Here is a 24,164-nt window from a genome sequence, read left to right on the forward strand (position 1 = left end):
TTGACACCTACCCAGCGTGAAGGCAAGAGCTAATCCTACAGACACGCTAATCCTCACATTCTGTGTTTATACGTGTACATGTGCGTGTATGTGCTAAGAAATTTGATGGTCAGACCATTACCTTGCGCCTCTCTCGCTCTGGGTTGAAAGTTCCCAGCCATGACTGCATCTGTGCAGAAAAGACACAAAATAGGAAGAAAGAGGTCAGGGCAGCTAAAAAACAGGGGGAAAAAAAGAAAAATTGCAGTGATTTTACGATTTTAATCAGATGGGTTTTCCTAGTGAGGAGTGACATTGTGCTTAGAGGTCATTGCCTGCAGTGAGAAACCTGAACAAATATCACACTGACTACCACATCAATGCAAAATCCCACCACCTTCTCACACGCCTCAGCAAAATTACCCAATTCACAACCGAGCGCACAGCTTAGAGGCAGAAGGGAGCTCTTAAACAGCTCCCAGCATCTTGCAAAAAAAAACCCCTGATCAGCTTCAGTGCACACAATTTGACAGAGGAAGAAGAAAACAAGGCGGAGGGTAGGGGTGTGTGTGAGGGGGTTGCGTGGGGGGGGGGGGGGGGGGGGGGGGGGGGGGGAAGAGAATTTTGTTTAGAAAAAAGTGTCGGGAAAAAAAGAAGTGGAGCAAACATGGCAGACACGAGGCCTTTGGAAAGAACGTGGGAATAGTTTTCGCTCTTCCTCTGCGTCCTCTCTCGGGGGAATGAATGGAAAATGTCAACAGGCAGGCGCAGAAACACACATGCACACAACCATGCACAGGACTGGGGATTGGCGATGGTGGGATAGGAGGGAGGGGGCTGTATGAAGCCAGAAGGTTTATGTAACCCAAGACATCAGAGACAAATCTCTGGAGGCCCTGTGCGAGCTTCATACGCATGAACAAAAAGGCAGCATGAACAACATGCACTAACAGCTCTTCTATTCTGCTATTTATTAACTCAATGTTGCCATGGTTTCTCGGTGCTGACGTGATTGTCATTGTAAATCTATGCGTGACCGTGGTGTTTGTGCAGTGCGGGGATAAAAAAAAAAAAAAAAAAAAAGGACAGCCGTTTGGTCATTAGATTCAACTTGTTTCCACAGCAGCCCTCTGCTGCCCAGCTGAGCACCGCTATCCATCAAAATCAACAAACACTGATAATAAGTGGCAATATCATTAGGCTTTGGCCAGGTCTCCACATACCCGGCTTTCGTTGCAGTCTCTCTTAAGCCACGCTACTGAAAGGGAAGCGGTTATGCTAGTGGCGTGTTGAGGGATGAGGGCTGGAAGGAAGGGAGTGGACATGTACAAATTGCATCTGTAAAACAAACACACTCCCAGAGCTCTCTGTGTGGCCCGAAATGACTCATTAGCCTTCAAATCCCTCCAGTTATTATGAGCTCGCACAGCCACTCAGAATGTGTCCTGTTTCTTTTTTTGTTTTGTTTTGTTTTGTTTTTTTAAACAATCTGGGTGTAAAGGACTTGGAACCCCCTCCCTCGCCACGCCCATCTGTCTCGGGGAAATCGGAAGGTGGAAAAACTTCTCCGTCCAGCTAACATCCCACCTCTCCTCACTCAGCCTATTCGTCTCTATCCCTTTCTCCATAGCGTCGCCACCTACCCTGCTTTCAAAGCTTTTGAAATTCTTTCAAGTGAGACAGCCTGCAGCTGAAAAGAGATAAGGCTTGAGCTCTTCATAAATACGACAGAGAAAGCAAAACGGCAGAGTGAAAGGGGGAGACAGACATGGAGGGGGAAAGGAAAAGGGGGGGAAGAGAAAATGAGCGGGAACACAGAGAAAGAGAGAGAGAGAGTGACAAATGAATGCAAAAAAGGGATTCAGAATAAGGAAGGTGGGAAACAGATATAGAGACAAGAGGTAGAGGGAGTGATAGCTGAATACTGTGAGCTGAATGAGTTATGAGATGCAGGTTGAAAACCAGCGACATTCATTCATTCTCTTTATCGCAGGCGTGATAAAGAGTGTAGTCTCTTTCCCGTTCCCTGCCTCTCAGCTACCTGCTGTCTGTCTCCGTTGTCGTCTTCCTGCAGCCTGGCTATCTGCAGAATCTCTCTCACTCCACCGTTCCCTGTGCAGCCCAAGCAATGAATGCTAACATTCAACAGCAACACAACGAGTGTGAGTCTGATGAGGCTTTGGCCTCGTCCTCCCTTCACGTCAAAAGCTCACGAGCATAATGTGGCAACGCAAGTCTACCGTCGCTGTTCCAGCGGCCGCAGTGGGGGTGTCGTCAGATCAGGGGAATGGCAGTTATGCGAACTTTGTGGAATGCTGCCCCTGGGCTCCTACAGCACCGAGCACGATGAAGAGCCACGCAAAACTACAAGCTACCATGGTGAGCACATCAACTAAGTGGTAAATGAACTTATCCGATTTCCTGCACAATTTAATGGATTGCAGTACACAATATTGAATGCGGTAAAAAATGCCCACCACACAAGAACTGAAAGTCCACAATTATATCAATTCAGACAGTTTATTTACCCAAACATCACTTCCAATTAGCCAAAGTAGACAATTTAGAGTCACACAAAAATGAGAGAAGCATGAAATCCTCATATTCTAGTAGTTGGACCAAGTAAATGTTAGCATAATTAATAAATCAAAGCCATTATATTTTATGTTCTGTCCAAGCATCAGTTTAAAAACCAATTAAAAATGAATAAAAAAGCAGAAATTGGCACAATGTAGCAGCTGCACCAAGTGAAAGAAAGGTATTCTTGCTTGATAAATTACTTTAAGTATAGAACCAGGACGACATTTTATGACACTGTTACTCCAGTATGAAAAAAGTCCCCAGAAATGCATCTCGAAACACATTTCTCACTCAAAAAGTTAGATGAGATTATTCCTTGCTACCTTTAAACAATATTGCAAGCTTCTTGTAAACTGTATCTCAGCAGTTTTTGACCTGTAGTCATTTCTCTTCCTTAAAGAGCTGCTTGACATTCAAACAGCCATTATTACCTTTTCGAAATGCACTGGAAGCGAAAATGAAAACGAAAGCAAACTATGAAATTATCACAATTGTTTAAATGTGTCTAGTTGTCTGAATTCGTGTACTTTTGCTAAGTATATGCCACACGTTCTCAAATCTCCACAAACCACATTTATCCTTTAAATGACTTTTGATCAACAGGATAGGATCGTTTCATAGCGCATAGTGTTTTGGGGAATTTTATCTTATATCTGTACTTCAGTGAGAACATTTACACCCCCACCCCATCAGTACACCCACAGAGCAGTTCCACTAATGCCAGGTTTTAAAAGCTCACAGCGCCGTCACGTTCGGCTAAGTTGTCTTGAAATAGACGTATATTGAGTACTCACTCTCTTATTGGCCACGCAGATGATCCTGGCGTAGCAGAAGATCATCAGGAAGATGAGGCCAAAAAGAGGCACGTACCATCTGCAAAGCACAGGCGTAACAGATCAATAACAAAACTCCAAATGAGAAACATTATTAAAAGATCATTTTTGCTGTTTTGTCGGTGGAGGTTGTTTCTTTAGCCTCCTTGCTTCAGTTGTAGAAAGTGTGACATGAAGTCACATGAACAATATCAAAAGTTATGATTACTGTGATATACTCTTATGTATTCTTAAGGAATTCACACCTTAGGAAAACACAAAAGCAAGCCACGTGTCCTGTTGCTATAGGATTTAGTCCAGACTTGAATAAAAGCTTATGTTTAGCTGGCGTGTCGCACAAAATCATTGCTCATGATCTGCCTACAGATACATTTTTTTCATTCTAGGCAGCGTTATCAATATGAGTGTATACACCAACTTACAAATTTATGTAACATACATTTATGACATGACTATGTAAAAACATTATGATAAAGTAAACGACATCGCTTGGAGGAAAGAAGCTACAGCAAATGACCACCTCTGTGCTGCTTTCCTTAGCTTTACAGAGCTCTGCAGTTCAATTTTTAGCTGTTGGCCACCAGTTTTACTTGCAGCAGTGTTGCATTTTCGGAAAAAAATGTCTTGAAGTCCACTGCGTGCTACTTGCTCAGCACCAAAAGGAAATATAGTTAAAGACTTGCTGGTAAACACTTAAGAGCATTTACAAGCTGAGGAGGCAGCTATTTCTCTCAGAGGATGGGAAACGACCAAGAAAGAACAAATGGGCTGTGAATATACGACATGCATTCACCAAGCAGACAGGCACATTACTCTTATAATAATGTAGGCCCCTATAAGAAGGAATTTAAATAGGCAGTTGTTTGTTAAGAAGCTGATTATATCAACTTAACAGGTAAAAACTTAAGCTAAAAAAAAAAAGAAACTAAAGGTTAGAGTTTATCAGTACTTTTTCCATAACCAGTTCAGGTGAGACTGTTTCGCTGGCTGACACTAGAAAGCATTATTCTAAACAGCTGATGCGTAAAGGGCACACAGTATGTACACAGTCACCAAAGACTAAAAAAACCTGACGAGGCAACTCTGGACCTCACTCCATATAGTTTTACATACTGAGTCAAGAGGTAGATGAAGAACAAAAGATCATTCCAGCAAAGTCACAATGCTGGAAATGCATGGCATTCCTATGGGACAAGGGTTGCAATTTATAAAGGGGAGGTGTGGGAGAATAATATGTCAGGTATTTCTGAGCGGATGAAAGCGAGCAAGACGAGCAGGGGAAATGAAGGTGATTACTTTTGGTGGAATGGCAGTCTTATGTTATGCAACCTCTTGGGAGGGAAACTCAGAGGAGTTTCAACCTCTCCCTGTAATTGTGAAACAGGTCTTTGTCTCACTTTGATATACAGGTTCCTGGTCACAACTTGTCTTTTCAGTCTAGGTAACCCTGAGCAGTCACAACTGTTGTGTTTGTCACCTACCTCATATCTAAAGAAGTCTCAAGGGCAGACATGAAATATGACTGGCCAATCCCCCACCTGTGTCGTCCTATGCATGCAAATACAACTTTCAATACAACTTTCTGGCTTGCACCTGCACTTGACACAGGCAAAACATACTGGACAGCATTGAACAAGCCCACCAAGAGTAATTATAGCACTCATGATAGGACAAAATGGTTCAGCTGACTATTAAAACAAAGAGAGTCTGTCTCAGACCCTTAAATTTACAGACACACACTTAAAAAATGGATGAATGTCCAACAGAGATCATCAAAGTCCTTGGCATAGGCAAATGCAGAATCCAAACATCCAATAATTCACCCATCCATACATTTTCCTCTGCTTATCCAATTCAGTGTGGTGGAAAGGCTGGAGACAACCCCAGCTGAGAGGCAGGGTACACCCTGGACAGGCTAGCAATTTATCCCAGTTCTAACACATAGATACAGATGACCATTCACACTCACAATGACACCTATGGGCAATTTAGAATCACAAATTAACCTAATGTGTATGTTTTTGCAATGAGGGAGGAAGCCAGATTACTCAGACAGAACTCACGCAGACACTGGACGAACATGCAAACTCCAAACCGAAACACTGACTCGTCTGTCTATTTTGTGCTCACCCATGGTTGTCCTCCATGCCCGAGGACTGAAAGAAACTCACTGAGCATTATTAAATTAAACTTTTTATTGGAGGAGGAATCCGATACAGTAGGCGTTTGTTTCAATGCAGGAAACAGGCTGAGGGAAAGGCTCCTTTATGTGCCTTTATGTCTTGTAGGGAACATCGGCAGACAAAGGATACTGCCTGTCTTTGAAAGCTGGTATGACTACATCTGCATGTGTGCATCTGTGCAGGTTCAATAACGGCATGGGACACTGATGAAAGCGTTTCAGGGGGAGACCTGTGCGAGCGTCACCCCGGTGTGATTTAATAACCCGCTCTCCGGAATAAACAGCGTCCAATTACGCCAGCGCACGTCCTGTTAATGATGGAAAGACGAGCTTGGGGGGTAGGTGGGTTGGTGGAGAGGGGAAAAGGAGGGATGGCCTTTTTAACGATAGTGTGGGGGGCTGTGAGGAGGAGAGAATGACGGGCGGCAGCTACAAAGTGCTCTAATTAGCATGATAATGATCTGCCATTAGAGTCCGCTGTGCTCTACAGCTGAGCACTACCCGGAGAGAGAGAGTCAGAGCAGGAGGGAGACGGCGAGAGACAGAGAAAGAAGTAAAAGCAGAGGGAGAGAAGATTCAGAGTGGGCAGAGGATGATAAAAGTGATGAGATGAATAGAGAAGAGGATGCAAAGGTGGATAGATGACTGCGGATTGCGGCTCAGGACCAGAAAGAGCAGAAATAAGAAAGAAGCTCTGGGTGATTAAAAGGCAAGCAGAGGGATAAGGTCGCAGTGAGAATGAAAGGAACAGCAGAAATTCGTTGCACCCGATAGATCGACTAGGGAAAGATGGATAGAAATACGGATAACCACAGTGGGGTTTTCAGAGGACAACAGTGAGCAAGAGTGGATTGCCTGAAAGTGGCAGAAAGAAAGATCATCGCAGATGTGCACAAATTCAATCACTCGGCCTTAGCCTGGCCTTCCCTCCAGTACGGCTCTGAAGTGAAGAATGAGGCTCGGTTGAAAGAAGTCTTAATTGAAGTGCCTGCTAGAAGACGAGAGCATGGTAGAGACCCGTCTATGCAGGTTAATGATCAACTGCAGCCGTCAGCTTTGACCCGGGAGATCCTAGCACACAGTGAAAGATCACGATCAACCACTTACGCAAGAAAGGATGGCCTGAGAGACAGAAAGAGAGGTGGAGACTTAGAAGCAGGGAAGGAGGAGAAGTGTGTTCAGGGTGAAGGTCGGGTCTCACTTGATGCACTAATGGAAAAGCCATAAGGTATCTACAGCCTAGCTAGAGGTGCTTTGACTTAAAGGCAACCCAAGCGTGCAGCGTCATTGGGTGAACACAACAGAAATGGACAGCAAACTGAATTCAAATGGACCCTCATATTTACCCACTGATCATCAAATTAACATCGCTCTGTCCCACCTGGACCTTTACATACTTGAAGTAAGCATAAGATCTACGTGTGAGTGCTAAAATTGTTGTTATTTAAAACCACAAATGGTAGCCTCATGTTAGAACTGAAGTAAAGAGCCAGGAGATCAATCAGTCAGGAGATCTATAGGTATGGGTCAAATCCCGGACAAGCCCCCACTTATGTTACATCCGAACTCATAGACTGCAATATAAAACTGACAGTGACAGCACTTTATAATAATAGGAGATTTACTGAAATTACTACATAGGCTAGGTTCAAATTTAGGGGCATGTCTAATAAAAACATAACTGGAAACACGTGATGACCAAAAGCAAAGAAATGAGGTGTCCAGTCCAAGCTAACTCTTAGTGCCCTTATGCACACTTTCTCAGGTGTGGACAAAATGGTAAGTAAACATGGGCAGCATAAAAAAAAGTCTTGCATTGCCGCTGTAAAGAACATCAGTGCTGCAAAAGAATATAACAACGATCACAGGTATAAAAATGCATTTTGTAAGAAAATCTGCACGCATTTTTACGTATTTAAATCTGAACCAAAGTGATCAGATCCACAGACTTCTGTAACATCTGTAAAGCAATGCAGCTAAAACAACCACATAACCATTAACTTCCACTTGCAAAGTTATTTTCACTGTTATTTCTCAGCCGTATGCTTGAGTGGGGCCCGTGGCACACACCGATGGGGGACCTCTAAGAGCGTTGACTCAGCTAAGCTCGAGTGCTTCCAATTGCTGACTCAAGCCCTGAAACTCTGCACCTTCATCACACAGCCCTGTCCTCCGCTTTGCTTTCTCCTTCCTTTTTCATCCCCTTTCGCACACCCCCTCCTCCATCAAACCTTCCCTGCCTCCTCTGTTCTGCCCACGCGCTTCGCTGAACTCTGATGAAGACACACTACAGGGCGTGGGCAGACACGAGGACAATCTATTTCTCTGACTCCCTTCTCCTTCCCGTCCTGCAATGCCGACCCTCTTTCCTTCTCGTGCTGAATAATTCCCTGTCTCCGTCCAACTAGACTCTGTATGTTACCCCTCCCGCCTTTTCCACTTTTCACCTTTAATGCTACAGCCTCTGCCCCCCACAAGGTGTCAGCAGGCTGTGTGTGTGTTTGAGTGCATGTGTTTTTGTCCGTTGACGGGTGCTGCCTTGGCCTCTAATCTCTCGTCTGGTTTGATGTAATTAAGGCTAATGAAGATTCCCTGATCCTCTGAGCGGCTCGTCCCCCTGGGCCACGACAGCGTGGAAAACTAGAAAGAGCCGGGGAGCAGAGGAGCACTGATAAAAGAGACATGGGCTCGTTTAGCACAGCTGATAGCTATGTGTTGTTCTCTATATATGTGTGCGTGTGTGTATTTGTCTGAGTGAGTCTGCCTCTGTGTGTGTGTATACGTGTGTGTGCTTATTTGTTTAAAAAGATTGATTCCCTGCTGATGCTGCGAGCAGCAACGCGATTACCTTGGCTCATAGCAAAGTGTTGTTGTGTGTATGTGTGTGTGTGTGTGTGTTTACGTGTCTGCACCGGCAGATTGGCAGAGCCCTTGCAGACTTAGGGCCAGTTGCAGAAAGCAGTAGACAGGCATAATCCTTCATAGCCGTCCTAAACACTTAAATACACAGTGTAGCAACTCCCCTAAATCTGACAAGGCAGAGGCAGACACAGGAGCATCCACACACGCACACACACGCACACACACACACACGCGCACACACACACACACTTCTTGGCCTTGCACCAAGGGGGAAAAAACCCTGCAGGCTCCCCTGACATGCAACCCTTCACATTTCCCCGCAGAGACAGCCCTTCTCCTCCCTCCTCCTCCCCATCTCCCCCAGTGGGGGAAGCTTTGATGGCGGTGCTGAAAGGGTCTACTTACATCCCAAATCTCCAGGCTACGTGATCGTCTGTGATCCAGCTGGGGGAAGAGAGAGAGAGAGCGATGAGGGGGTTACAAAGGAAAAGGGAGAGCGTGAGCGGAAGAGAGACTTGTGTGACTGCAGAGGGGAGAAGCTGTGCAGCTGTAGCTATTAATAAGCCGAGAGTGGAAAGAGAGAGCCGAGCCCGGAGATTAAGGCTCTGTCCCAATTCTCATTCCACCGCCTCCTCTCCTTGGCCTCTTCCACTTTTCCTCACCCCCTTTAACAACCCTCCAAACAAATAATGCCTTTCCCATTTACCACAAGAACCGGAGAGCACGAGGAGGTGTTGCACTGTGATCAGATGTGCTGATAATTGCCAATTTTAAGCACATAAACTCCTATAATGGTTGAAGCAAATCTAGAGTTGGAATGAGGCCAGTGCTGTGGCCTCCCTTGAAAGAAAAGACATTTAATGGAAAATACACGGTCACTAGCTGACAAAACACAAAAACTACACTCTAGCTGGGGCGTACTCACCACCAGGCTCCTGCGGGGCCATAGTAACCCTTGAACAGCGGCAGCGAGGCCATGACCAAAGGTACCCCCCACGCCATCAGATGGTAAAACCTGATAAAAGGAACACATTTATTTCATTATGAGCACAGAGGGTTCGGCAAGTTTTTCCCTGGAAAAAAAAAGAAGCTTATAAATAAATCAATTCTTTTCTTCTTCACTTCATCCCTTTGTTGGCAGTCACACTAGGGTCATTTTTCAGGTCCAGACAAATGTCTATAACAGCCAGACAGCCAATTACTCATGGTAATATAAACCATAATTAGCTTAACTGTTGGGGAAAAGATGATTTTCAGTGGAAATCCCTGCATCAAAACCACAAGCAGGATGCAGATTCTCACTCAAGGGGATCCTAGTGGATGGACAATTTAAGTGTAACTATGTACCTAAAATATGTTTGTGCACTATAAAAACAGTCTGCTTTCAAAGGGAGGAGGTTCAGGAGGCTGGAGAGCCTCATACAGGCTATCGATGAAAAATGATAACAGTGACGGCCTTTTGAGAGTGTGTGTGCCAGACGAGGTGTGTGTGCCAGTGTCTTCGGCGTCCGTGTGGGAGTCGATACTTCATAGAGCGTACAGCGTCGCCTGGTCAATAGAGTGGAAGTCCTGCCCTGACTTGTTCCGAGTACGGTCAATCGAGCAGTGGTGACACAGCTGACACACGCTCAATCCCACTCCAGTTGTGTGACACACACACCCACATGCACACACTTTATCACTCTATTTCACTGGGGCGCACTGTACGCTCCCCTCTCCCCGACCCTCTTGCTGATGGACAGCCCTGAGTGTGTGGGAGGAGCAGGAAGAAAGAGAAGGCTGCTGGTTTAAATAGAACAGAAAAGTAGGCGGGAGAGAGACATAGTAAATATATGGATCCAGACAGTTTGTCTTTAGATCGAACATGAGAAGGAAGTGTGTGAGAAAGATGAAAACAAGCAAGCAAGAGGCCAGAAAGAAAACAACAAAACAAAGAAAGACAAGGCGGGAGGATACAAACGGTGAAATCGGTGCTGCCAGTGCATGGCATGACAACTGGTGCATATGTGGGGGGGCTTGTCAGGAAATCAATGCTGAGAGCTCACAGAGCCCTCACTCCCCACCCCCTCCCAAACACACATGCACCAGCATGCACGCTGCAACACACGCATCACACACTTGCAGTGCTTTGAGAGGGAGATGACGAGGTCCGGAGCTGCGCTCAACATGGGCTTAATGAGGCACAGCAGGACTGCTATGCGTGCCGCATTTCACACACCTGCATACACACCCACACGTGTGCAGACACACACACGCACGAGCTCATATAGAAATCTCTCTCGAGGCTCAATCTCATTTCTCACTGCCTCACACCACTCCTCTACCGCCCCCACCCCTTTAGCTTCTATCGCCCAGCACATTCGGTTTGCGCGAATTCTTACTTCAAATCCTCATAAACATTCACACACACATACACACACACACACACAAACACACACACATGAGCGCGTGTGCACGCTTCCTATCCTCTCTTGCATCCACTTCAATCATTCTTAGATCATCCGGCCTCCGTTCTCCATCTCCTCTAGCAGTTTGTTCATTCATAAACCATCACGCTGTGCCGTCCCCGTGAATGTGAGTGCGAGAGCGAGAGGGTGGGAGGTTGGGTTAGGGGGCTGAGACGTAATTGCGTATGCATGCAAAGTCACATACTGCCTCCTAAACACATGCAGCTTCTCTCCGCAGAGTCAACACACGAGAGCCCCACTGACTTTGCTTCGCTCTTACTATTAAAGCGCTGTGTTTTTCCCCCTCTTCACATCATGTGCGACCAGCCGCAAATATACAGATATATCCTCCTCCCACTTTGCTCCCCCAGGACTTATAAGAGGTATGCAGCAGATAAGGCTCTGAAGCAAGCTCATTTTGGCCTCCAAGTTTGCCCCTTGCCAGCACCCATAAAACCGTCACCTTTTGAGTTATACCACCATTATATTGTCTGGCGTATTGCTAATCAATGCAGGAAAACTCCCATGGGGGTGGTGGTGGGTGGCGTACACATCTTAATGGCCCACCCTCGCGCACACAAGGGTGGGACTTTTTTTTCTGGACCACCAAGACACATCAAGAGGATACGCCCATTAACAATTTGGCTTGACGTAGCACACATAGTTACATCTTTTTTCCCCCCTTCAGATTGTGCATTTCTCTCACAAAGCTTTCATTAGGCATTAAAAATGCAAAAATATTACACACGCACACACACATAGGCAAATTCACATTTGCGCCATGGAAAGTGCTCATGGGAGTTTGAGCGACAGCAACATAGAGACATAGAGCCACAAAGCGTGAAGATGGGTATGCGCGCCCACACACACACAGAGACACACACACACTAGAACGCACTTAACGGCTGACACTCACTCCCTTTTCAATTAGAGTGTCGGCTGGCTGGAACATAAAAGGAGGAGGAGGAGGGGTCTGTCAATGCTCTGTGGGGAGACACATGCTCTGGCAGACCAAACATGCATATGGACATACAAGACACACGCGAAGGAGGAAGAGCCCAAAACAAGACACAAATAAACATTCAAATGTGGACACAGAGAGAAAGAAAAAAAACTGTTCATGCACACGAGGGATAAACGGATTATGTTAAATTTAAATAACTGATCAAATTATTAATAACTGGCAAGATTAGAAAAAATACAATCAGTGACATCTTTGATAAGTGATAAACAAGTGATTGCATCCTCTCCAATATGAGGAATTGTCATTGCTCTCTTGAAACACTACAATTTGAATTCATTTACATTTTGTGAAGCAGGTTAGAAAAAAGGACATTTAAAGACACAACAAACCAAACGATAAATCAAAAGAAGTTATACAAATAAAATAAAATAAAAAAAGATCCTTAAGTAGTTCACTACTTACATTTCATATCTGTTGGTGCTTATTTCTCTGACCAGGTTGAGGTAGAGGTTTAGTGTGATGAGGCAAACCCAAGCCAAGGCACTCCAGTCTACAGACACACGCACACACAGAAAAACACCAAGGTCAAATTACAACACAGCTCGCTGCCACACAGCATGCACCTGCAAACGTGTGTCCAAACATACACCTATGTATGAAAGAGAGCGAGAGAGTGTGTGTGTGTGTGTGTGTGTGTGTGCGCGCGCGTGTGTGCATGTGCTCCACTTTTTGATAAATGAAGGCCCATTCAGCAGTAATATGAGGGAAACCTGTAGCTTAGGGTGATGGATGAGAGGTGGGAGCTCAAAGAGAGATAATGATGAACTGTAGAAAAGCAGAAGGGAGATAAGACTAGAGAGGGAGGGAGAAAAAAAAGAGCAGTAAAGTGAGGGGCAGGGTAATCAGGGGTGGAGGTGGCGGAGTGGACTACAGCGAGTGTTAAAACAATGAAAAGAAGATATAAAGAAAGGAGAAGGAAGGCACTGTCAGCACGGGAAAATGGGTGTACACAGAGACGAGGAAGAGTCTAGAAGGACAGCTTCGCATTTACACAAATATATTTTCCACTACGCATGCTCCCCTTATATTTAGGGAACCTTTGGGATTGTTGTGCAATTGCCAAGAAAGAAGAAGAATGGCTGTTTATGTCATTATTTTAATAAATTACTATCACTGCAATAGCTAATGCATTTTACATAAGCAGAAGGCAGCCAAAGGTTTTCTCGAGTTGGACAACATACAGCTCAGCTTCACCTCCTGTCCCGCTGCTGCCCCTGATACCGCCTTCCTCTATTTCAAACACATTTCATAAAATTTTATTGGTGGGAGTTAAAAGCGGAGCTGTGCTCTGCGGCTCCCGTCAGACTCGACGCTGTGCTACAGAACAAAGTGCCGGTTCAGCTGGTGTTTATGTGCGCCCGTTTGTCCTCAGCGCGAGGATCCTCATGATAAACCAAGGTGACACACACCAACCCTGCAGCACTAACTCACCGCCCATTACTCTGCATCAATCTGAGTGTGTGTTTGCGCGCGCGTGTGTGTTCGTGTAGGTGAGTGTCTGCCAGCGAGACCAATAAAACGAGCCTGGTGTAGCGTCGTATTAACAGCCAGTCCTAACTAAGAATCTTTAAACTAATCAACGCTAATTGCAACAAATGCAAGCAAAGCAAATACACCCGAGAATCCTGAAGCAAATGAACACCAAGAACCTTGAGGTGTGCCCGGTTGTCACAAATGAAATCAGAAGTCCTGTATTGTCATTGGCAGAGAATCGTCTCCTCATACACTTCTTAATGTACCACCCTCTGGTTTGAAGGAGGTACACTAAAAAGGTAGCAACAGGCCAATGACTACAAAACACAGTCGCAAATATTACACACCCATACTTGGCACATATTTGTGTGTGAATACTTGTAAAAGCTGAGCCGGCCTAACCACTTTGTTAGCAACAATGATCATTGCCTTTTTTGGAGAACTCAGGGTAGGACGCGCTGGGTGGAAATTAACGGAATTTTATCTGGCTATCTATGACACAGTCCCCGAATTAATTTTAAATCCATAGCATAAAACAGAATAACCACAATCACAATGCCAAATGCAACAAAAGCACATATCCATTCATATTATGACTGAGAAAAAACAGACTGATTACCAACATATGAGTAAGCATCTATAAGTAATGAATATTTCTGATTTAAAGATCTATTTTAATACAGAAAAGCAGGGTTGTAGCAGTTATTTGATCAACAGTGGAAAGCTCACTTGAATGCACAAACAACTCCCCTTATATTTATATTTCAGGAGATGAGATTATCTGATGTCTTTGCTTGATGTCTATTGTTACACATGCTTGTCATGCAAACTGCACCAATAAACACTCAATTAAACTGTTCTTACCAAAATACGTTAGCCACCAGGCTTGGAAATCACAAAGTGATCCATCTGGTTGGGACTCACCCTGGGCAGAGAAAGAAAAGCAGCACGGTTTTACATTTTTACAACCGCTGAAAACAAAAAAAGACTGCGTGTGTGTTTAGTGGAAGACACAAGAGTAACTCACCATGACGTATGCTACGCTGTCAAAGGCGGCGGCTACAGTCAGGCTAAGAATCATCTTCTGTACAGTGGAAATTAAAAAAAAGACAAAGGATTATTCTCTAAGAAAACATCCAAGGTGGGAAAAAAAGACTGCGTATTTATATTCACTTAGAGAGAAGGGGCAAATTATTGTTCGAATGATCACTGATGTAACTGACAGACTGGGATCCCTGGTGACAACTCAGTGAAAATATCAGATACGAGAGAGTCTCCGTATTTCCACTCGCTTTAGAGCAAAATCATTGTATTTTATATGAAATGAATCAATAATCTGTACGCTGCAGAATTTCCGGAGGGAAGGTTGTGCTCGCCAGATGTTAGTTAAATTCTGCCTGTAAAGGTGGTAACGCAGTGTGGAAGTGGCTGCACACAAAAAGACAAATGAACACACAAACACACACACACAGAGTATTTTATCAATTTGCGTCCCACAGTGACCCGGCCAAGGCTACAGAGCAGGAGGAGGGGTGGGGAGGATGGGGGTGAACAGAGAGAGGTGGAGACAGGAAAAGAGCGCAGGAGGGCCTTGAGAGCACTAAAGACTATTGACTGACAGATAACCTTTGAAAGTGGATGGACTAAAGGAGAAGGTTTATGTGGCGTAAGAGGAGCAGAGGAGGAGGAGGAGGAGGAGGAAGAGCATTAGGGATGTGAGGTCACTCCCTGCAACCTGCTCCAGAGGTAATAGGATCCATCAGAGCCCAACACTAAGCTGTCATTTACTTCAGATTAAGAGGATAATATGCACTGCTTCTAAACCTGACATTCCTGCTGGACCAGCTTTAAACAACACAAAAAATTCCACATGGTCTCAAAAACACAAAACAGAAAGAGCAGCATACTGCAGAAAAACTCCCTTTGACTCGACGAATCAAAAAGTGGAGAAAAAGCTAGCCAACATTTTTTATATATATTTAAACTTCTTCATTTGGAGAGAGAAAAAACAAATATAAGAAAAAAAAAACCAAGACGGCAACCACTATCGCAGAATGACCATTAAGTCAATTAACTCCACATTTCATTAATCTGGTGCATTTTAATTGGATTCAATTATGCCAAGATTTGCCATGGCTAATTAAACATCTTTCTGCTGGCAATGAAGCAAACAGGAAAAGAAGTGTCAAACACATACTGAACACCGTAGGTACAAATTTACCTGTGCCAAAGAGTGATACCTGCGAAGCAGCCAGATTACAAACAGCATGAAAACGCTGAGGAGAGAGAAGAAAAACATCAGTGAGATTGGCTAATTATAAGGGCACCGGTTTGAGCATTACAGACCAATTACTGCTCTATACATCATCACAACTCCAGCATGTAACCCTGTGGGCTCTCTTGTACTCTTAACTGCTAATACTGTTTAGCTTGTAGTAAGATCACTAAGCATGAAAGCTTGTTTAGGCTGAAATTAATAAAAACTAAACCGCTACGGCTTGCTTAGAGTCGTGTGGAGGGCCTAATCCGTGTCAACAAAGGACCACCTGGGTTAAATGTTGTAAAGTCAAAGCAGTATCAATGCTAGAGTCCAATATATGAACTGCTAACTAAAATAATTGTCCACTTAAACTCTTAATGCTACCAGCCTGGGGGTTCAGAAAATTTGATATAAATTATTTAGTTTCATTACTATTTTCAACTATTTTTTTTCTACCTACATAAGCAACCTCAAGGCTCACTGGAAGCTTTACATGGACAGTGTTCATTATTGGTATTATTCCTATAAAAGGTGACAGAATTTTTTGCTGTTATAATGTCATCCACCCCAACACAACCCACATAATCTCCAAAAATGATTGCAAAAAAGATCATCAAGCACTCTTAATTATATTCTATAAATGTTATATGACTAATTCTAATTAGCAGCTTAGCCAAATATGTAACACTGTGGAAAGGCCACTGACCTATTAAGCAAATTACCACCAACATCAAATACCACTAACACCTACATACTGTGTTGGAAAATATCACTGACTGTACTACATAATGCACTGATGGCCACCTGATTACCTTAATTTATCTAATCATGGATGAGTAAGTAATACTCTTAAAGAAATGTCAAGCAAACAGGATGCAGAAGGGTGATTTTGGGGTTTGATCTACAACTTTGCTAAGTCTGAGAACACAAGCACTGCGATTTCATTTTCATTGTCAAAGTAGCTCAAAATACTGCAGTCATCCCTCGTGTTATGGAATCTGCCCTATGTGTTGCCTGTTTTGTTTTCTTTTTCTTTTTTTTCAATTTTCATCAAGTCATCAAGTCCTTCTTCAACTCTGTGGCTCTGGTTAAAAGCACAAATTTTTAGATCAGTGTGAGCAGTGCAAATGCGATGCATACATCAACCTTTTGTCATCCTTAATTTGAGAAACACCCTTCAACCATGTTTTGAGTATTGACATTACATAATTTATCCATCAGAGGGCAGTCTGCAACTTCCGTGTCACACCTTTGGAACACCAAAAACAAAGCAACCAGCTGATCCGTGCAAATCAGGCAGGGTGTAAACAAGTAAATAAACGACACATAAGAAATATTTTTTTGTGTCTGAAAGAGAAAAATAAAATAAAATTTCTTTTTTATATTGCTAAACACCAATATTGGTAACGGTCTTCAAAATTCTCACATCACTCAGGCTGTATATCTTAAATACTTAGCAATGTAGAAAAAAAATCAACCCCTGAACACAGAGAATAATTTGAGGAAGATATAAGTCAAAATATATTCACCATCCTACTAACGAGAAGGTTCCTGTGGCTCGCTTTACTGTTAAAATCACCCCCTGCAAAACAAAAAAAATGAATCTATTAGTGTCCAGGTCACGTGCACTAATCAGAAAAACAACATATAAACATCTTCAGCTGACTTATGCGTACTCCTTGTAGTGTACTCTGTATGATCTACTGGAAGCACTGGAAAGCACTAGAAGCACGTACAGCATCAGATGTACAAACGCTGTGCCTGATAAGCTCAGGCTACACGTCTGCCATTTGTTCTAGCATGTGTTCTCTGTGTTTGTGTACATAAATGCAAACGTGCAAGCTTAAAAAAAAAGAACAGGATTTGCATACACTTATGGCAACCTGGGCATCAAAACTGTAGGCACCTGACACATCTACGGTGTCCATGAACCTATTTTAATGCACTATAAAGAAAGGGCTTCTGAGGAAGCTTTGGGAAATGAAACACAGACACAGCTAGAACCTGACACTCTACATTTTCTGCTAAAAGCTGTGTGCAACCTGAAACTGATCTCAGAAAGCGAAAGAATGATGAGAATGAATTATATGTGAGTCAGTCCTGTCAGTCTGGGTAGATGAACGAGCCAGCAGCAGAAGCCTTGCATACAAAACAGACAACGGCACGTCCGCACAATCCAACGTGCAACATCGCTGCACTGGCCCTTTGCACACGTCCAACACATTCTCAGAAGGGACACATCAACAATAACAAGGAGCTCTTTCGATCAGTCTGATAATCACTTCCGCAAAAAACAAATGCTGCGTCATATCCAGCCCTTTCAAAAGAAGAAGGAAATTTACTGCAAAAAATGAAGTCTTCCTTTAATGTATAACTTAGAAGTTAAGGCTTTCAAAGGTTTAAAGATAGGAAAGATTTCATTTATTTAAAGGAATATTTTTCAAACATTCTTTTTTGTCTGTGTGGCCTTCCTGTTGTCTTCGTTTCATGTGAAGGACTTCCAATGTAGTACTGCAGGAATGTTAACAACACTCAGGGTACAAAAGTTCATAATTCCATTTTTTTATTTATTTTTTTTCTCCTCATATCATAGTTGTGAGTTTTACCTCTGAGTCTCATTCCTACTAAAAGCTGACAAAGTAATGAACCTTCAGTGAAAACAGCCTTATTTTAACATATATGGTTGTTTACTTTGACTATGTAATGAAGGGTTAGACACGGGGGCTGAGTCAGAAAAAAACCCCAACAAATCCTCTCAATTAAGCAGCTGGAACAAGAAAGTATTTATTAATTTTCTTATTTGATTGTGTATAAACTATACTGTATTGCTAATTATATTTTTTTAATTGATGAACCCATCAGTTAAATACTTAAAGATTTCAGCTCTAAAGGTAATCAACCACACACTGTGTTAAATCCACCAAATTCTTTGCAAAGCATCCGATGTAGCAGAATCCATTCAGAGGGTCGGTGTATATTTGTTGCCATATGTCTCCTTCCACTTATCTTGATCTGGTATTAAATGATGACTTGAATTATTGAGGAAAAAGGCTGTTTATTTTCAAAAAGCCGCAACCAGACCTGATTACTGCTAGACCTGCTCAATTGTCAAATCAGTTAAATATAATCTATCTAACAAAGTGAAATAGGCTAAAAGATCTCAAAATACAACACAAGTAACAATCATGCCAGGTGGTGGCCGTGTGATGGTCAGGGGCTGCTTTGCTGCTTCAGATGTTGATGTAATCACAACTTCTGCTCTCTACCATAAAATCCTGAAGGAGAATGTCTGGCCCTGAAGGTCAAGTGCACTTAAGTTATGCAGCAGGACAATGAAGCATAAAACACACAAGCAAGGCCACCTATGAATGGCTCACAAAAAACAAAATCAAATTGGAATAGCCTAATTAAAGAATTAAAATTAAATCTGATTTCACATGACCTTAAATGGGCCGCTCATGCTTGAAAACCCTCCAATGTGTCTGAAAACAAAACATTTCCACAAACTGAAAGGCTCATTGCCAGTTATTGCAAATGCTTGACTGCAGTTCGTGCTGCTGCGAGCAGGTTTATTGAGCAAATATTTTTTCCATGCAGGGATAGGCAGGTTTAGCTAACTTTAAAAACTGTATTTTGCATGTAGCTGGGTTATTTTTGTGTGAGACAAAATATGCAAAAAAAAAAAGTCAAGATGGGGCAGCATGGTAGACGATGAGTCAAGGTGGTGCTAAGCCAACAAAAACATGTGCATTAACATCTTTCCCACAATCTTTAATAATGAGAGGATAAAGTAAGAAATCGATGAATAAAAACTGTCCGAAAACTCAGATAGCTACCTTCTTCACTGAGGAACATCTGTATGTGGGTTAGTCAGCTATTTCCCCGGAAATTGCAGTTACCTTTGCATCATTACTGATCTGGGCACCGCACAAGACAGCCCTACTGCAGCACACTTTATCAAGCGCAGCTGAGCTGCTGCAAGAACTGATGATAACCTGCAGCCTGATACTGCTGGCACACAAGACCCACACCTTCTCACACAAGCAAGTTCAGTGTACCAGAAAAAGTACTGATTTTGTCTTTCCAATCTAATCTCCCAAGCTCATGTCAACTTTGGTTTAGGCAGAAAGCTACGCCTGATAAATTTATTTATCAATGACCTTTTAAAGAGTGCACACTCCATACCACCTGTATGTCTAGTGCCTTATAGTATCCAGGTTTGGCACTTGAATTTGCAGAGAGGTGCTGATTGAACCCTCAAGCCGCTTTGAGTTTAGGGTGATTGTTTGCCATGTCTCTCTGTCTCTTTTTTTGTTGTAAATATTAGCACAGGGCTGATAGATGCTGTCTTAACAGTTGCGCTTTCTGTCTATGTCATAAGGCAGTTCAACACCACTACAGCCCCAAAGCAGCAGAGGAATGACACAGAGTTTGAGCCGCCAGAGTGCAGGGTTTGGCCTTGGATTAGAGATAAGGGGAGCAGTTTCTATGTAGCCTACCATCAGGCTTTCAATCCAGATTACGCAAAGAACAGAGGGCCAGCAACAGGAACAAAGATGTGAAGTGATATGGGGAAATTTGAGGAGGTTAAACACCAGCAGTATTCTTAATTAGCTTCAAAGGACTGGTGGCAGGCAGAGGAGATTCAGCAGTTCAGACAGATGACGCCCTTTGCCAACCCCCTGCTGAGGAAGAGACTGATCTTCCTGAAGCAACTGCTGTTGCCATAGTAAAAAAAACAAAAAAAACCACAACTCTCTGACACATTTTGACACTATACAAACACCATAATATTCAAAGAGGTGGTGGGTTTTGTGAGGGCAATGAACAACAATCAGATATTCAGAATATAAAACTGGATCACTGACCGCAGATATGCTGCCAATATCTGCATAAAACTCTGTTACATTATTCTATCACTGCATAATTACTACTGATGTATTAACATGTTAGCACTACCTTCATGTTGCACAAACATTAACTGCTTCAAACAGACTGAGTAGTTTCATTTATAGGAGGATAAACAGCTGCTGCTAATAAATTAATATTGTGGAGTAAAAGCTACTGAGCCATTCTACAAGGACACTTCTGGTCCCACCCAGGAACTTGAAAATATTCCATGCACAAAATACTAAAACATGCATTTGCTGTGTAAACTACTCTTGCTCTCCAACAAAATGTAAAATTAGCTCTATAAAGGGGTTCCAAAATATTATTTAAAATGCAAAATAGCTCTTGAGAACCCCAAAAATGACCTGTTGTCTTGTCCCAACTTCTTGATGCCCAAACTGCATGTCAAGAGGTAAAATTAGTTATAAATACAATTTTTATGTGGCTTTCATTTCTTCATACATGTCTCTTATAATTGTTAAACAATTTTATTTGACACCAACCTATTTTAAAGAACAGTAATTATGCATGACCCCATGTGCAACCCTGCTACCAAAACCTATTTAGCGTTTAAAAGGAAGAGAACAAACAGTGATATGACACAACAAACAGAATGTGATATGATCGGATCATGTGCAAACACCACGGGTAAAACAAAGGTCAGTCAGTCTTTTGTGTTTCTGTCCTGATCAGATCGAGACTGTCGCTCTAACCAATGCAACTCCGTTACCAAAATAACCAAAACAAGACAAATTAATTTCAGTTTCCTTCCTTTGTTTAGGTAACTCCATTTAGCTGGCATTCTTTCCTCAGAAAGCGCTAATTCTAGGTCTAGTACTACAGTAAATCTAAAAACAACAAACACCCCCCTGCAAAAACTCACTGCAAATAAATGTTAAAAATTCAGTGTATTTAAACCTTGTTATATAATTTTAATTAATAACAATAGTTTATCTCAAATCTCAAAAGCGTTTAATCTATTGCCTCTTTATAGTTTGAATTATAAAATGTATTTGAACAAAGACTTGTGTATACATTGTGAAAATCTGAAAGAAAGAATAAAAGGTGTGACAATTTGAAAAGTTGCTTACATTAATATAAATTAAGCCTTGTCTGAATTTGCATTGAATTTGAATGAGTATTCAGCATAATGATGACTATCTTTTACTTACATTAACTTGGTGGTCAGGATTATTGAAGGAATATTTTTCAAAATCGACTTTTTCAAGTTTTGGTAAAGTAAACAAACTTGGTTTTAGTAAACGAGCAGCCCAATGATAGCACACAAAAATTAAAATATCGCATTAAAAACTGTACCTTTGAGGCCCCAATTGGACAAATCTTTTTAACTGTTTTCTTATTTGTTTCCCTTAAACATATACAATAAATTGATGAATTAAATAGACGTTTTTAGGCCTAAATTGTTCTCCACGAACGATCCAGAGCTTCCTCAGAAATCTATGAGTGGTGGCACTCATTTAAAAAAGAAAATTTAAATGAGTTGAATGAATTTAAATTCTAATTAAGATCTAAAATTACTAAATTGGCTCACGTATCATTTTTTTATAAAGACCAACATATGAACGTACTCTTTCCAAGCCTACGGCTTAGATATAAACTAAGATATGTTAACAATACGTATTGACAGTAGTGTTTCACAGTGTAAGGCTGGTTAAGTGTGGGTGAGTGCAGTTATCGTTTAATGAGCCAGTGGACCTCACAGTAGGTTTCTGAAATGACGTTAACGTTGATTAGCCGCAGCTAGCATGGGAGATTCCTATGAAATCGGGTGAAGTGCCAAAGCTTAGCAGCGGGAACCAAGCAGGGGTTAGGTCTCTGTTTATCAACTAATCATTAACTAAAAACAGGATGGGTCATTTCTTTTACTCTCTTTTAATCAGCAGAGTCCCCCAGAAGAGAAAAACGGTAAAACGTTTCGCGGCTAACTAGCTAATTAGCCAAAAGCTGAAGTTTAACTGACGTCAACTACTTACGCATTGATAGTCTCCTGAATGAGTGTTAAAAAATATGCAGCGTGAATCGTTACTTATTGACTTTGGATCTGGACTGGCCATATTTGATTCGCAGCGATTTTCAGCCAATTTCGCTTCGATTTGTTTTTATTTTGCTGTAGCTTTCCATTGACTTCCTGTTTCTACCGTGTGCGCAAGGGGACAAAACTGATAGACACTGTTTGCGAAAAAATCGAGTGCAGACGTTTTGTAGCCCATGTTTCTGAAAGCCATACAAAAATATGGTTTTTGAAAAGTACAGTGATAAGGTAAGGTTTTGATCAGGTGTTCTGACCCACTATTTTCAAATTAGGGGTTGTATATGTGTGTGTGTGCGTGCGTGTGCACGAGTATGTTTATATATGTATATATCTGTAAATTTGTATATCTTTTGGCGTGTTTGTGGGGTTATAAATGCAAATACATTCAACAAAGGAAGAATTTATGATGGATGGGGCGTAAACAGAAAGAAAAAGTGTTGACGATTAGTTATCAAATACTGGAAAGGGGTGGGATTAAACGAGCTTATGCTTCCTCCTACTCCCTTTTGAACATGCAAGTTATTTATAAGTATTATTGTTTTGTTTTCGTTTTGTTTTGCTCAGTTTTTGTGTCTCTTTTTTCTCTGTTGTTGTTGTACTATTTCAATATGTTCAAAATAAATATACAATACAATACCTCTGTTCACCAGTTTAACAAAGGGACAATAAAGCAGAAACATTACCTGTCCTGATGTGTTATGGTGAAATGTGTAAGGTTTATATGGCCATGAAAATATGATGAAATAACAAGATTGTTTTTATTATAGCATAACATCTCCCCAAAATTAAAAGAACCTTTACGCTGAGTAAGCTAGTGAATGTTCACATGAACAAAGTTTTGCATTGTTATGTTTATTTAAGCAAGATATCTCATACCAGTTAACCTGTAGTATGCAACTAAGAGGTCGCAAAGTCCCCCATGTCTAACGTGAGTATGGGCACAAACAATTAAACAAACATAAACAAGCACACCTCACAAAACATGACCTTGTGATTCCATTAAAGCATGTTGCAGCATTACTGTCTGGTGACTGACAACAAAAGCCTTTCTGGTAGTTTCTGGTAGCCATTTTAAGGTTGAGATTAAGATAAGATTGTACTATCTCAGCGGATGTTTTTACAAACTGCCAGCTCATTTAGACTACTGATAAATGTAGCAAAGCATGTTACCTTTGTCCTTCGCATGGGCAGGGTTTAGATTTTGTGCCAAAACTCTGAGATGTATTTTCAAGGTGTGTCTGAAGATTTTTTTTGTGGACTAGGCTCTATTTATATACATTTTTAAGGATGTGTAAATTTAATGTTTCTCTGAAACAAGACAGGCAAGAGAAAATTAAGCAATGTTTTCACTTCATTCCATGTTTTGTGTCTCAATATTGGAGTGGTTTACACATTCACTTAACAACCTAATGATTCCCAGTTCATTCGTAGGAGGAATTTTTCCTTTTGGGACTGCATCAGGAAGAGCATCTGCCATATCAAACAGGCAGAGATACCCAGTGTAGTAGCCATCAGTAGCTTTCTATTAGTTATTGTAGATTTTGTTCATGCATTGCATTGGGTATAATTAAATATACAAGT

At 42.0% G+C, this 24,164-nt stretch overlaps 1 protein-coding gene across 2 annotated transcripts in view; it reads right to left on the reverse strand.

Annotated features, from left to right (window-relative positions):
- Nucleotides 1-22,715, reverse strand: part of LOC146370890 (cyclic AMP receptor-like protein A) — a 52,010-nt gene extending 29,295 nt beyond the window's left edge. Inside the window, exons 1-10 of one of the 2 annotated variants that reach the window (XM_084955005.1) lie at nucleotides 22,525-22,715; nucleotides 17,170-17,222; nucleotides 15,602-15,656; nucleotides 14,408-14,464; nucleotides 14,245-14,305; nucleotides 12,310-12,397; nucleotides 9,362-9,451; nucleotides 8,842-8,880; nucleotides 3,354-3,432; nucleotides 122-169 (exon numbers count right to left, since the gene is read on the reverse strand). In XM_084955005.1, the coding sequence (XP_084811131.1) occupies nucleotides 122-169; nucleotides 3,354-3,432; nucleotides 8,842-8,880; nucleotides 9,362-9,451; nucleotides 12,310-12,397; nucleotides 14,245-14,305; nucleotides 14,408-14,464; nucleotides 15,602-15,656; nucleotides 17,170-17,222; nucleotides 22,525-22,605 (651 nt within the window). In that variant the 5' untranslated portion in view covers nucleotides 22,606-22,715. The remainder of the gene's footprint in view (nucleotides 1-121; nucleotides 170-3,353; nucleotides 3,433-8,841; nucleotides 8,881-9,361; nucleotides 9,452-12,309; nucleotides 12,398-14,244; nucleotides 14,306-14,407; nucleotides 14,465-15,601; nucleotides 15,657-17,169; nucleotides 17,223-22,524) is intronic. The other variant, XM_084955006.1, reaches the window with a different exon arrangement.
- Between the last annotated feature and the right edge of the window lie 1,449 nt (nucleotides 22,716-24,164).

Source organism: Perissodus microlepis, chromosome 16, assembly GCF_051167445.1.
Source record: "Perissodus microlepis isolate ML-2025 ecotype Zambia chromosome 16, ASM5116744v1, whole genome shotgun sequence".
NCBI classification, from domain to species: domain Eukaryota; kingdom Metazoa; phylum Chordata; class Actinopteri; order Cichliformes; family Cichlidae; genus Perissodus; species Perissodus microlepis.